This window comes from Tenebrio molitor, chromosome 1, assembly GCF_963966145.1.
Source record: "Tenebrio molitor chromosome 1, icTenMoli1.1, whole genome shotgun sequence".
Taxonomy (NCBI): domain Eukaryota; kingdom Metazoa; phylum Arthropoda; class Insecta; order Coleoptera; family Tenebrionidae; genus Tenebrio; species Tenebrio molitor.
Window position 1 is genome coordinate 42,814,742 of NC_091046.1, and position 13,555 is coordinate 42,828,296.

Here is a 13,555-nt window from a genome sequence, read left to right on the forward strand (position 1 = left end):
TCACATAACAACATTTATTACAAGATGGAATTCTGCACAATAACTCAGAGCAGAGGCTATATCGTTATATCACAGGTTAAATTTTAAGTGCAGTATATTATCATAAAACAGCAGCTATCAGTACCCACCAAACTGATAAAGTAAAAATATCCCCGTATCACAAAAACACGATAAAACTACGAACACTTTAATCTCTTACCTAGTCATAATAAAAATTCTTATAAAAGCAACTTTACTGTACAAGCTGAATAAATTACATAACTTATGAAATTTGATTTTGCTTTTTCAACAATTCATCGATTTGACTTTTGTACATTTCCTTGACGTCTTGCAAGTCCAGCTTCAGTTCTTCGTTCTCTTCGACTTTCTCGCCGAACAACTGACAGAGAGTATCGTACTGCTGTTGCAGTTCTGTCTGTTGTTCTTTGAGAACGTCACAGTCCTTGCATTTGCTTTCGAGTTCGTCCACCCTGGTCAACAAGGAAGAAATTTCTAAATTCAAGAGCGACCGCTCTTGCTCCCGCCTGTTCAGCTCCCACTGCAACTGTTGCACTTCGCCGTCTCGCTGCTTCAGGTTGGTTTGGAGCATCTGCATTTCGAACATGTTGGTGTACCTCGGCGCTTGCCCCATTTCGAAGGGCTCGTCCTAATCATTCCGATTCATTTACTCACGACTCAAACAAAACGTCTAAACCATTACCTGGGACCAGAACGAGCTCCCCAGAGATTCGGCCACCGACATTTTCCCGAGACTCAAAGTCGGCGAATTGCTGCCGGTTTGCGGAGAATTCCTTCCCAAATGCGGATGGTCTTGCGTGGAGGTGCTCTTCTTGCGCTCGGACTCGTTCGCCGATTTCTCCACCGCTAGCTGGTCTTGCAGACTTGAAGCCTCTCGCGACAACTCGTCCGCTTTTCGTTTCTCTCTCTTCAATTTCTCCTTCAGTTCATCAACTTCCCTGCAAACATTCTCGCTTCACAAACAACACCACCAGTACCAACGATACTGTGCAATACCTTCGCAAATCTTGCTCTGCCATCTGCTTTTCGGTCTTGCGCTGCTCCAACTCCATCCTCACCATTTCGTTCTGGTGTTTCAACGAGCTTATTTCCGACTCAACCTCGGACAGTTTGGACCTCAACGTGATCGATTCGTCCTTGACCACTCTCTCCGTGTTGAGAGAAGTCTGTAGCCTGCTCTGCAGTTCATCTACAAGAAACAACAAGGGCTACTTTATAACGAATCCCATTGTTAACTTATTAGCTATCCGCATATCCTCAAAACGTCAGAAATAAGAATTTCTCATGTCCCTCCACACAGGGGGCTATAATGTGTTAACTTAAGCCGGTGGCGGTAAAGTTCACCACCATTTAAAGATCACAATCTGAAGTTTCTTTCTGACCAATCACAAGCCGCCAAGCGCACCCTAAGTTGGTGGTAAAAAAAATCCCCAACTGAACAACAAAGTTGGCAATACAAAAGTACTAAAAATATTTTTGTGTTATTGTTATTACCGTTTTACGGTTTTGTGCTGTGGCATCTGCACCAATAGTTGTTAAAAATAATATAGCAACAAACCCTTCTTCAGTGTCTACGTCCAGTGCAGGTTAACCACAAAAATAATCAACAAATTACAAACTAATGTCAAATGTCAGTTGTCTACAAAATGGACGAGCAGTTCGGTGAATTACTTTTGTGTTCAGGTATATTTCATATCCTACGGCATAAACTTACAAATACCATTCAAAGTTAACAACCATTACAAACCACCTCGTGACGTTCGTTCCCCACTTACTTATTTTAAGCGTCAATTCCTGTTCGATTTTTTCAAAATTCGTGACCTTGATGGTGTGTGTGGCTTGCAACGACTCCAGTTGCCTGACCAGAGGTTTACTAACTTCGAGAACCGACTGCGACAGTTCTTCGTTTCTTGCTTCTGCATCCTCGAGTCGTCTTAAAAGTTCGTTGTTTTCGTTGCGTAATACTTGTTCCTTCTTCGCGTAATCCAGGTCCAGTTGTCTCAAGGACGTACGCAGTTCGTCCAACTCATCGATTATCTAATCCAAAAAACATTACGTTACAAAACTCGGCAAAAACCGGGCCACAATTCCATAAAACCCGTCCCCGTACGAGCCCCCACAACTGTTTTTAACAACAAAGACACTACTTTCCAAGTTACATTAAAATATATTTACCGCTGCATTCTGCGACTCCGCTTGCCTCTTCTCGTTCTCCAAACTCTCCAACTTGTGCTCCCGCGCGACCAACTCCGAGCTGGCCTTGTTCTTGTCCACCAGTTCCTTCTTGGCGGCATCCAGCGACTTCTTGGCGGTGTCGTACTTCTGTGTCAGGTCGTCGAGCTGTCCTTGCAGTTTGGCCACTTCGCTTTCGAGCTTCTTGTTCTTGGCGGTCAACTGGTGGACCGCTTCGATCTGCGACCTCTCCACTTCCTCCTTGGCGGTCAACGAGCGCTTGAGCCGGTCGGTTTCGGACGACAAGTCCTCGATGGTCTCCCTGCAAGACTCTCGACTAGCAACCGCGCCCGCACCCCGCCACTCCTACTCACTTCAAGTGCTTCATCGTCGACTCGTTCTCCTTCTCCTTGGCCCTCAGCTTCTTGATGATGTTCGAGTGTTGCAGTTGCTGCTTCGACAATTTCTCGCCTTCTTCGCGGAGCTCCTTTATGACCTCGTCCTTCTCGTTGATGAGCGATTCGAGGTCGGTCTTGCTGAGCCGCGTCGCCGCCTCCAGCTTGCTCTGCTCCAGCTGCTTCCTCAGGGTGTCCTTCTCGCGGATCGCCTGCTGGAATTTCTTCTCCAGGGCGGACAGCCGTTGGGTGTACTCTTCGGTGACTTGCGACAAATCCGCCGACTCCAGCTGTTTGGTCAGCATCGTGTCCAGCTGGTGCTTCAGGTCGGTGTTCAACTCCTGCAGTTCGGCGTTCCTCCGGTTCATGTCGATCAGCTTCGACTCTCTCGACTCCAGGATCTCGGTCATCTCGGAGATTCGCTTGATCAGGCGGTCGACTTCGGACGAGTGGGAGTCGTCGCTCACGCTGGAGGTCTCCGAGAGCTCCCTGGTGTGGCCCTTCGCCTTCTTCATCGTCATCTTGCACAGCAGGTCGACCTTGGTGCCCTCCGACTTGTTTTTGACGCAAGTCTGCTTGGCGGGACTTTGCCTGCTCTGAGTACTGCTGGAGTCGCCGTTGGGGCTCGAGATTATCTCGATATCCGACGACGTCGTCGTCTCCAACTCGTCACCCGAGGTGTGCCCGGAGGTGTGGTCCGACCCGATCTTGACCAAATCCGATCGACTCTCCGAACTCACCGGCGAGTTCTCCCGAGGTGGCATGTCCAACTGACTTATAGAGATGTTCTCCAGGACGACATTCCCTTGATTCGAATCGATCATGCTCTGCGACAAGTCCATAAAATGACTGGCTTTCGTTGTCTGGTCCGCCTGCTCCGGACTCTTCTCGGTCATAGCGTCCGCGATCAGACTCTTCAGATAAACCGAATTCATCCCGGTCTCGGTTATGCTGGTGTCGCTGCTGCTGTCCATGCCGCCATCTTTGGCTATGACGGTCCTGTCGGACTGCGACCCCTCGTCGCACGACTCGATTTGCGCTTCCACGTTGTCTTCTTGAGGAATGTCTATAATGTTCGTGTTCTTGAGGAGGGTCGACAGATCTTGTCTGCTGCTTTGGGGTTGAGTGTCGATCAACACTTGGTTCACTTGGGTCAAGGGTAAATGCATGCCGCCTCGGCTCGGTGCTCTGGTGATGGCGTCGGCGAAGCTGTGGTTCTTCTCGGGACTCAGAGAGATGTCGCTCTCCGTCATGTTGGTGTTGTAGGTGTCTTTAAGCATCTTTTGGGGCTTGAGGTGGATGAAGGCTTGGTCTAGGACCGTGGCTGAGGTGCTTTCTGAAATCGATGTGTACGACATTGTGTCCTCCGCTACGCTCTCTTCTTGGTCCTCGGGGATCACTTCCACGCTGTCCGGAGAGGTTTTCTCGACGCACGGACTGAAAGAAAAGCTCCTTCCTTTATTTATCTCAATCTTCCCGTATTATTATAATCGGCCTGTTCAAAAGTGTAGTTTAAGTGATCCCCGCAGAGCGCTAGTGTACGGGCGCTTTTTGGGGATATTAGTCATCTTAAGTTTTTGTCACCAGAATTTTTCTTGTTCAAATGACATTTTGACTTTTCTGCTTTGAAATTAAATTCGTGAATCTTTTCCTTATTGTTCGTTGTTTTTGTGTTTAGTGTTGTTATTGTTCTTTGTTAATTGCGCATTGATTGTTATTTAAGCGTGAAGCGCCCGTTTTGTGGCGCAAATTGGTTCTTTCTCGGAACCACTTTCATAATGCATTTTTAACTAAATGAACAGGCCGATTACAATACTGTGCTGTACACAATTTTGAATGGTTTCTCTTTTCTAAAAATCCAAAAATAACCTGTACACGTGCTCGAGTGGCGGCACACTTCCGCTGACGGCTATTTTAAGAACCAAAACGAAAATAAATTCTGCAAATGTAGTTCAAGTGGGCGATTTACATTTACACTCTGCACTAATTGCAGAACTCATTTGATTTTATTACCTCACGATCGTAAATAAATCAATAAAACTCTTGAAAACATTTTTACCTCGCCTCTTCGTCGGCAAGAGGAGATTCCAGCGGCGACGCAAACTCGTCCAGATTCTTACAATCTACGCTGTCCGAATTAATTATCTCGACCGAACTGGGACTAGTCAGACTGTCGGCTAATACTTCGACGGACTCGGAGGTCTGCTTGGCCCTCGCAGAACTCGACGTCGATATGCTGTGCTCCCCCGAGAGCAGCTCCGACTCGGGACTGGTGGTGCACTCGGTGCTGCAGGTGATCAACTCGACGCTCTCCGAGCTGTTCTTGCCGCTTTCGCTGCTGATGACCGAGAGGCGATTGGTGAAAGAGCTGGAAGGCTTGTCGCGGCGCTTCACCACGCATTGGTCGGCACTTGGGTTTTCTGGGGAATCTAAACACGCGCAAGTTTAGCTAAAACGCGGACAATCTTCCACTCACCTAGTTGTATCTCGACCATCCTCTCTGGCGCGTTCTCCTCCGACTCGTTGACGATCGTCTCTTCGTCGGTCTCCGTGGACGAGAGGCGCGAATAGTGGCTGTCGCCGTCGTCGCTCTGCTGCACGACGAGCTTGCTGCGGCTGAAGTGCTCGCTTCCGGTGTCGATCGAGTCGTCCAGGCTGTCTATCGAGGGCGTCTTGGGGTCGTCTTTGTTCGCGTCGAAAAACGAGCCGGTGAACGAGCCCCACAGGCTCGACTGCAGTTTGGGGGGCAGTTTCGCGGCGTCGGCGTCCTTTTTCGCATCTTTGATCTGGCCCGACTGGGTCAGGCCCCAGGTGCCAAAGAAATCATCAGAGTTGGTGTCGATGGGCGTGTTTGCAGGAACTGGATTGATCTCGTCGTCTTTTATGTCCAGGGCTTTGTCTATCGTCCGTTGGGCCTCCCGGAGGGCGGATTTTGCTATGCTGGCGAAACCTGACGCATCAAACCAGCTCATCTTTACATTATAAGCTTAACCTAAAAATAATCACGTAGATTTGGACCGCCACTTTTTACACTTCCTCTCGTTTACCTAGGATTTGTCGAAATTCGATTCGTCGGCCCAAATTCTTTCGTTTGAGGGCATTGTTTTCGAGTTTTGACAATTATGACATGTTGACGTTTCACTGACATTCGGTGTTTACTAAAAGCCGTCAAAAACTGACAACCTTGCAAAAATGACGTCACAAGGTTACCAACTGGAGGTGACTTGGTGATTTACGTTTTCCCCGGTTTGTGACGGTCGGATGATCCACTTCAAGGTCACTTTTGAAGGAATTTCATCCATGATACAATAATAAAACACGGAACGTTCAATAGGTATATTCTATATTATGATTATTAAAAGAAATCAGAAAAAGTAATAAACATCATACATACACTTACAAAGTTGGGCATTCCTTTAGTCTGTTCAAGAATGGGTACGCGTCCTCGTGGAACATTTATTACAATTTCTAAATAAAATCAAACTTATTAAAAAAATAATAACACCCTAGATAAGCAATAATAAGAACGTACTACATCTAAAAATCAATTTGTATCTTGTCAGATCAATGTTAAACAGTTACATGTAAGAAGAGCTAAGAGCATGACTTGAAAAGATATCTAATAGAATAGAAGGCGTAGTAACATTAAGAATTACGTCACATTTGAATGCAACAAATCAACTGCATTTACAGACATTCAGCCCCCGAGTGAGTGACTTTCTGTATGTAAATCCAGTCCCAGTACCGCAGAGTGTTGGGGTACAATGAATTTAGAAAACCGACGTTCGGCACGATTCAAATACATCAAGACTCCATTTTGAGAACATAGAGGCTGTCGTTTTGGCAGCGTTTGTCAACTCTGACATTACCGTTGATAATTAAAATGAAAAGCAGCATTAACTTTGAGATACTTTACTATGTTCAAGTGGCCGAGCTTTACCGATGGTGCAAGAACAGTGTTTGTTTTTTTTTTGCTTCGATGCTCCCTCGATTCCTAAATCAAATTCTTGCAAGAACAATAAAACTAAGCGACTTGGCCTGATGGGCACGTATAGTTAGAGATGGCGCTGCTGCTTCACCCACGGCGACCAGTGCGCACTGGCGCATTACTAGTACTGAAGAGAGATCCAGGCAGGGCTTTTTACTGCCGCACTCGACGCACTTCAAACCCATGGTGTCCAGCCCTCGTACAGCAGGGCCAAGTTATCCAAGTTGGTCGCCTCTCGGATCACGTAATCCACCTGAAACACGACATACTCTTGAGCAAAAGCGACGTCCACCCACCCTACCCCACCTACCTGTTCTTGTGACGTATATTTTCTGCCGGGATCTGGATCTCGTCCTTCCAGCTTCATCTTCACCCTGCGCCACACGTTGACCGCGTACGCGTTCCTCTGCTGCCCCTTCGCTGTGCTCTCCTGCTTCGACATCTTCAACGGGCTGGCAGAGATGCAGTCCTGTCTCGTCAGCTGAGGGCGATTTCTCTTCGCCTCCAAATTCAGTAGGTCGCCGTAAATTGGTTCGGTGTGTTGTTCGAGAAAATGCAAATGGTCGATGCACGAGACCACATCGTCGATCGTCATTTCTTTCTTGAATTTCGAAAACAAAGACGAGAAGTTATCGATGTACTGTCGATAGTCGGTGATGAACTGTTGCGTCTGCACGCCGTAATCTTCGATCTTGGTCATGGACTTGATCAACGACTTGACGTCGCCCATCAGTTTGCAGTGGACGTTGTAAACCTCTTTGAACTTCTCCAGCGACGCGCTCGCCTCTTCGGCGAGACACATCAGACCGGCCTTCTCCTCGCCCAGCTTCTTCTGGGACATGGTGATCAGGTCCGAGATGATCTCGGAGATCGCTTCCAACCACTTCGGGTTGTGTAGCAGGTCGCTGGTCAGCAAATTCATGATGCTCTCTTCGGTGGGCGTCAAGACGTCGTTCCTCGAACTGGTGTACTGGCACGCGATCCTCCACTTCTCGAAGCTGTTCAAGAACAGCTTGTCGTAAGCTTTGGACTCGTTGCAGTGGGTCCTCAGCAGCTCGTGCTGCAGTATCACCTTGCACGCCGTCAACACCTTGTCTCCGATCGTTTGTTCCTGGTTGAGTCGACCGTCCCTCGAGGTGACGGCGCTCTCGAAAGCCGCCGAGATCTCGATCACGTTCGGATTCGCCCCCTTGGCCCAGTTCAACCTCTGGTAGGCGTTGTCGACGAGACACTGCTGCTTCTCCCTCGCTTCGATCAGCTTCGCGTGGACGGTTTTCAAAGTTGTCATTTCGCTCTTCAAGTCCATGATGAACTTGCTCCTGACGCCGGTGTACACGTGCAACTGCGTCAAGATCTCTTCGTACATAAAATTGTAGACGGTCAGTTGGTTCTGTATGCGCATGGCGCTCGACTGGAGCACCGTCAACTTCAGCTCGATCTTCTTGGGCTCTTGGATCTTCTCCCAAGCGCTCTTCAAATTCGCCGAGAAACCCGACGCCTGCGACACCAGATTCTGCGTGAAGACGCCTTGCTTCAACAGATAGTTCCACGCTTTGTGGCACAACTCGTCCAGCGGAACCTTGGTCTCGGCTCCTATGTCTTTTTGTTCGATCTCGTGGGCGACATCTAGACTCAAATTCTGCAACAAGAAGCACACGGTGTACGCCACTGCTTCCGTCGTTATCCCCAACAACTGTCTTGATATGAAGTCGGCGATAAATTGTCTGACAGGTTTGACCAACTGTTCGTCGTTGAAGACGACGTGCTTGCCGCTGCCCTTCTTGAAGGACTGGCACATCTCCAGAGTCAACCCGAAGAACTCGGACATCGCTTGCAACCGCTTCAACAGGAAGATGTCCTCCAGGATCTCGTGCACTTTCGGGTTGAAAATGTGCGCGGCTATGCTCTTCGCCTCTTTCACCTGGTCGAGCTTCTTCCACGACGAGGGTATGTCGAGGCTGCCCAAAGTGTTGACCAAACTGTGCATCTCTTGGCTCAATTTCTCGAACAGACCGTTGAAGCCCATCAGCAACATCTTACCAGCGCTGAGAGCGTCGGTCTGGGTCTGGACCAGCGTCTGGAACTTGGCCCTGATGGTCGCCACACGTTCCAAAATCAACTCGTACGACGGCTACAACAGAACAATGTAATCGCAATTTTTTTTCACCCGCAACAACTCACATTCATGTCCATTTGCATGAACAGACACGACAAAATCTTCTCCAGTTGCGTTATCATCTCCGGAATGGTCGTTCCCAGCTCTCCTATCAAGCTGCCGAGGTCGGCGATCATCTGCAGCACCGTGGCCTCCTCGCTCTGTATCTTCTTCATGCTTTCGGGGAGAATGATCGTGTGGAAGTTGAAGTGCAACTCGTGCAGTCCCTTGTAGACGTTGTTGGCGTTTCTGATCCCGTTCAACACCTTCAGGAATCGTTCGTCTTCGCCGTCCGGTTTCAACGGCAAATTGTTGATCATCTCCACCACTCTGGTACTGTTCAGGACGAGCTCGTCCAAGAACCAGTCGCCGTCCCTCGACGTCAGCTTTATCAACAAGTCGCCGCTCCTGCTGGCGGCCGTCTCCAAAGTGAGAAAGTTCTTGTTGAGCAGGACCAGCTCGTTGGCTATGACGAACTCGAAGGCGTTGGTGGCGCCCTTCTCGCAATTCAAAAAAGTAGACACGCCCAATCTGGCGTTGGCGTAGAGCTTCTCGAGGGCGGCGTTCGACTCCTGCGTCCTGATCTTGGTCAACTCCTCGTAGAGTTTGTTCACTTGGGTGATCGTCTCTTTGTAGAAGGCGTCCAAACTGTAGGAGAACTGCAGGGTGTGCTTGGCGTTGCTCAAATCGAGGAACAGTCTGAACTTGTCGTAGACGGTGTCGCAACTCTCCACAGTCTTCGCGTCCAACATAAACTTCGACCACTTCAGGAACAAGTACATCCTGTGGTCCTCTATGTAGGACTTGGGGCACTGCGTCAAAATGGCGTGGTACTCCTGGAGCAGCTGCAGACTCCTCCTGATCGACACGTTCTGCAGCTTCGACAGCTGCTCGACGTCGTTCTCCGACTGCTCGCACTGCGTGATGACGTCGTTCTTCCCGGCGTTGTGCAAGAACTCCTTCACCAGATCGAAGATGTTCATGTCGGAACCTGGCGTCTTCAGCTCGGACATCCACCGGACGAACTGCGGACTCTCCAGCAGCTTCAGCGCTTCCAAGTACGCGGTTATGTGAACCTCCGCCTCGTTCATGATCTTGTCGATGTCCTTCTTGGCGGTCTTCATGGCGTCCTGGGTCTTGCAGTAGATCTCGTACCGCGACGGCAAGTTGTACAGGTTGTGCTTGTTGGCGCCGTGGGCCTCGGCCTCCTTCACCAGCGCCATCTGCTGGTGCAAATCTTGCAAGTAGTCCTCCGTCTCGGTGATCTTCTTGTGGATGTCGAGCCACGAGTTGAAATTGCCGAACATGGGCGGAATGTCTTTCAAAATGTTGTCCCTAAAAAAACAATTGAGCTACTTCCACCAGGCCAAGAATTATTCGTTACTTGTTTTCGTTCCACTCGACTCGCATTTCCGTGCAGCGCACGTTGAACATCGACAGCGTCACTTCTTTTTCTAGGTCTTTCTTGCTCTGTTTGGAGCTGGTGTTCGACGAGATGCCGAAAGTGGTTCCCGCCAGGACCTCGCCCCCGACGGTCCAGTCGATCAGGGGGTCGTAGACGAACGCCTCCAGGAGGGTGAGGAGAGTCTCGCGTCCTTTTCGCATCGTTTTCAGCACGTTCTCGCAGGCCATTCTAAAAATACCCTGAAAGAACAACGAAAAATCACATCCGGGGATCGAATCGTCGGCTATTTTCGTCCCGATCGGGGAAATTCCGCTGCCAAATTGCTAATCGCACCCTTATTTCGTAACATCCAACCAATTACGCTACGCTCGTTATTTCGAGTGTTGCTAATAATGTCGTTTATCTGCCGTAATCTGTGATATACGATTCGCAATTGACACAATAATCCCTCGCTCATAATGAAAAAAACTGTATTAATTTATGGACGGACGCGTTTCATTGTCTTTAAAAACAAATTTATCGCGTTCGACGTTATCCCTCGGTTTGTTTGGGCGTTTAATTGAATGTGTGGTAATCGCTCGTTATTTGTCGGCATATTTTACAACGATCATTTTGTTGTTGGGTGCGATATCGCGAAAGGGAGATTAAACCGTCATTTCCTTACGCATCGGAAAAATGTTGACTCGTTCCCGCGAAAATTTCATTCATTTTTTCGAACCGAAACGGATTGCAATTACCGACGCACACTTGGTAGTTTGTGAAATTGGCCGTAACACGGATCGTATTTGGGGAATGCATGCTAAATGGGAAATTAGCATGGTTAATTAGGCGCTGGTTTATTTTGTTCCAAGCGGATAATCAATTTGGGATGCTTCAATTGCAACAATGCTACTTTTAGATAATAAACAGGCGGAAAATACCTACAACATTAAACGGAACATAGTAGTTCCGTTTAATAGCTTTGCTGATTCAAATCGAGTCAACAAGAAGAGTATCTGTGGGATTAAATTATACAAACATAGAACCAATAAAAATGAAAACATTTTTCAAATACAAATTGTACCAAGTGAATTTTCTACTACGGCAATTTGGCTACAAAATAATTTTATTTTGTTTACACTTTTCAACTTTTGGAGGCCGATTTCAAGTTGACTTGCGACGGTCGCACTTGTCATGGTAACGGCGCAAGAAAGATGACGCATATTGGTAATTAATATGTAGGACAAAGATAACTACACATTTGCGCTGCACCACCTATTTTCGACCATGACTTGAAATCGGGCCCTTAGTGTATACAGGGTGTTTTCGAAGTTGAGGCGTTTCTTTCAACATATGATAGTAGGCGTTGTTCTAGAGACTTTTAGCAAAAATCACCTTAGTAAAATGTGAACGGCAATGAAGATACGATAAGTTAATTTTTTTGAAACTGTTGAAACCGGTCCTGCTCAAATTTGCGCTGATTTGTTAGAAATTAGAATTGACAAAAAAAAATATCAAATGAGCATGGACGTTAATCAAAAATACTGTCAGAGTTGTCATCTAGGTCTAGGGAGTAACCTATACGCATAGCGATTTCTGGAAAGAGACCATACTGGGCCACGTCAGTTTATTAATTTAGTACAGCGGAGAAATAGACAGTACCGGACTCAAAATTAGAAAACATTGAAAACAATATAGAATCGATTAACTCGTTAGTAAAAAGATTTCACTGATTATTTCCTTCATGTGTTTAGCAACCAATTGCGTGACAACTATCGACCAATCAAAACGAGAAAACAAAAAATAACCCGATAAAATTTCTCTAAAATGCACACTGTGCAATAATCTGATAAAAATTGTCGGTACCTGATTTTTTTTTTTTATTATTTTGAATAAAAAGGATTGGAAATATGTAATGCGTTTGGTTTCATTCTATTCCGGAAATAATCAGCCGTATACCCCTCGTGCAAAATTTTAATATCGGCAATTTTTTTGCTAATGAACTCAAACATCCATAAATTATTCGGTCAGAAGACCAATTATATTATCAAATAAAAGCCCTCGACTTCGTCTCGTGCTCTTATTTGCTAATAATTGGTCTTCTGACCTCATTTATGGATGTTTTCGTTCATTAGCAAAAAAATTTCCGATAAAAAATTTTGCACTTGGGATATAATATTATGTGGGAAGATTTGGGCAAAAATTCGTACTTCGTGTTACAAGTAACGCCTCAAATTCGAAAACACCCTGTATCTTGTTTTTGGTAAACAGTACAATAAAAAAAAAAAACGTTAATCGGCAAAATCAAATTTTATATGGGAAGTTCACAACGGCTAATAAAAGACATTGAAAAATTGGAGGCATTTTGAAAATAAAAAAAAAAATAAGCAGTTATAACTTTTTAAATGAAGTTCAATGCTGCCATGAATTGTACTGGTTTGTGATAAGAACATTCTCTTTTTTGGACGGATTCTTTACAGAGAGGCTCTTTCTTTTAGGAAATCATTGGGATATATGAATATGGTTGAAAAAAAAAACATCGTAGCAAGAGTAACGTATGAGGAGTGAAAATATCCAAAAAGAATACTGTGATGAATGGAAAAACAACGTCTTACGTTCAGAAATGACAACAAAAAGTAAATTATTTTTGAATCATAAATTTAAATAGTTATAATATGTATTGTAATGTAACAAACGTTCAAAAAAACATGTGGTCATGTGGTCTGTTGCTTGCTTGTTTCCTTAACGTACGGCGTGTTTCATCAGCTGTCAAATCGTACATGCTAAACGTTATTTATCCGGCAAACAAACAAGCATCGGCGGAAATTATTTCTTTCTGCAAAAACTGTTCTTTTCAGAACCAACGAAAATCTTGTTGGTTTTTGGTCCGATACGATGCTTTATTTTAATTTGGTGACCTATTTTACGTGCTTGCTTGCTCACAATTTTTTTTAATGCGTCTTATATACCACATACATTAAACATTAATATGTTATGCAGGAAATACATATGTACATATACAGGGTGTTTCTGAAATAAGTACATTAATTTTAACTGGTAATAGAACTCATCAAAAGGAACAACTTTTCTCTCTGCCATTTTGGCGAAAAACGTTGCGTAGTGGCTTAAAAAAAATAGGAAAGATTTTCCTAAAACCGTTCATAACTAAGCTACCTAAAAACGTGAAACAACCAGATTCTTACGAAGTGGATTTTTTGCTATACGGGTAGATTTCTTTGAATTTCGATTTCTGCGTTAAAACACGTTTTCTGGATGAAAATGGACGTTTTTTTCATATTAGCGCTGATCTCAATTAGCCATTGCAGTATTTAGTGGCGTAGGGTTATTTTAGTGAAAAATCTCTCCAATTTTTTTTGGAATTAAACATCGTTTTTCGGCAAAATGGTAGATAGAAAAGTTGTTTCTTTTGACGAGTTCTATTA

General features: G+C 45.7%; 2 protein-coding genes across 3 annotated transcripts in view; both read right to left on the reverse strand.

Annotated features, from left to right (window-relative positions):
• Tmf (TATA element modulatory factor) lies at nt 1–6,124 on the reverse strand. Its single transcript, XM_069050292.1, has 10 exons — nt 5,986–6,124; nt 5,633–5,926; nt 5,062–5,577; nt 4,645–5,014; nt 2,565–4,022; nt 2,194–2,512; nt 1,794–2,055; nt 1,015–1,207; nt 701–956; nt 1–646 (listed from the first exon to the last, which is right to left on the reverse strand). Exons 3-10 carry the CDS (start codon nt 5,555–5,557, stop codon nt 263–265), a joined length of 3,738 nt encoding a protein of 1,245 aa, XP_068906393.1. The 5' UTR covers nt 5,558–5,577; nt 5,633–5,926; nt 5,986–6,124; the 3' UTR covers nt 1–262.
• The window catches only part of nonC (serine/threonine-protein kinase Smg1), a 26,532-nt gene continuing 18,883 nt past the window's right edge, over nt 5,907–13,555 (reverse strand). For both annotated transcript variants that reach the window (XM_069050281.1, XM_069050289.1), the window contains exons 4-7: nt 10,113–10,372; nt 8,755–10,063; nt 6,884–8,704; nt 5,907–6,826 (exon numbers count right to left, since the gene is read on the reverse strand). In XM_069050281.1, coding sequence (XP_068906382.1) covers nt 6,749–6,826; nt 6,884–8,704; nt 8,755–10,063; nt 10,113–10,372 — 3,468 coding nt within the window. In that variant the 3' untranslated portion in view covers nt 5,907–6,748. The remainder of the gene's footprint in view (nt 6,827–6,883; nt 8,705–8,754; nt 10,064–10,112; nt 10,373–13,555) is intronic.

Coding starts and splice junctions, on each gene's coding strand:
- Tmf (XM_069050292.1), bottom strand. CDS start 5,557: ATGAGCTGGTTTGATGCGTCAGGTTTCGCCAGCATAGCAAAATCCGCC. Junction 4,023..4,644: donor CTTGCCGACGAAGAGGCGAG/GTAAAAATGTTT, acceptor CTTTTCTTTCAG/TCCGTGCGTCGAGAAAACCT. Junction 957..1,014: donor GCAGAGCAAGATTTGCGAAG/GTATTGCACAGT, acceptor GAATGTTTGCAG/GGAAGTTGATGAACTGAAGG.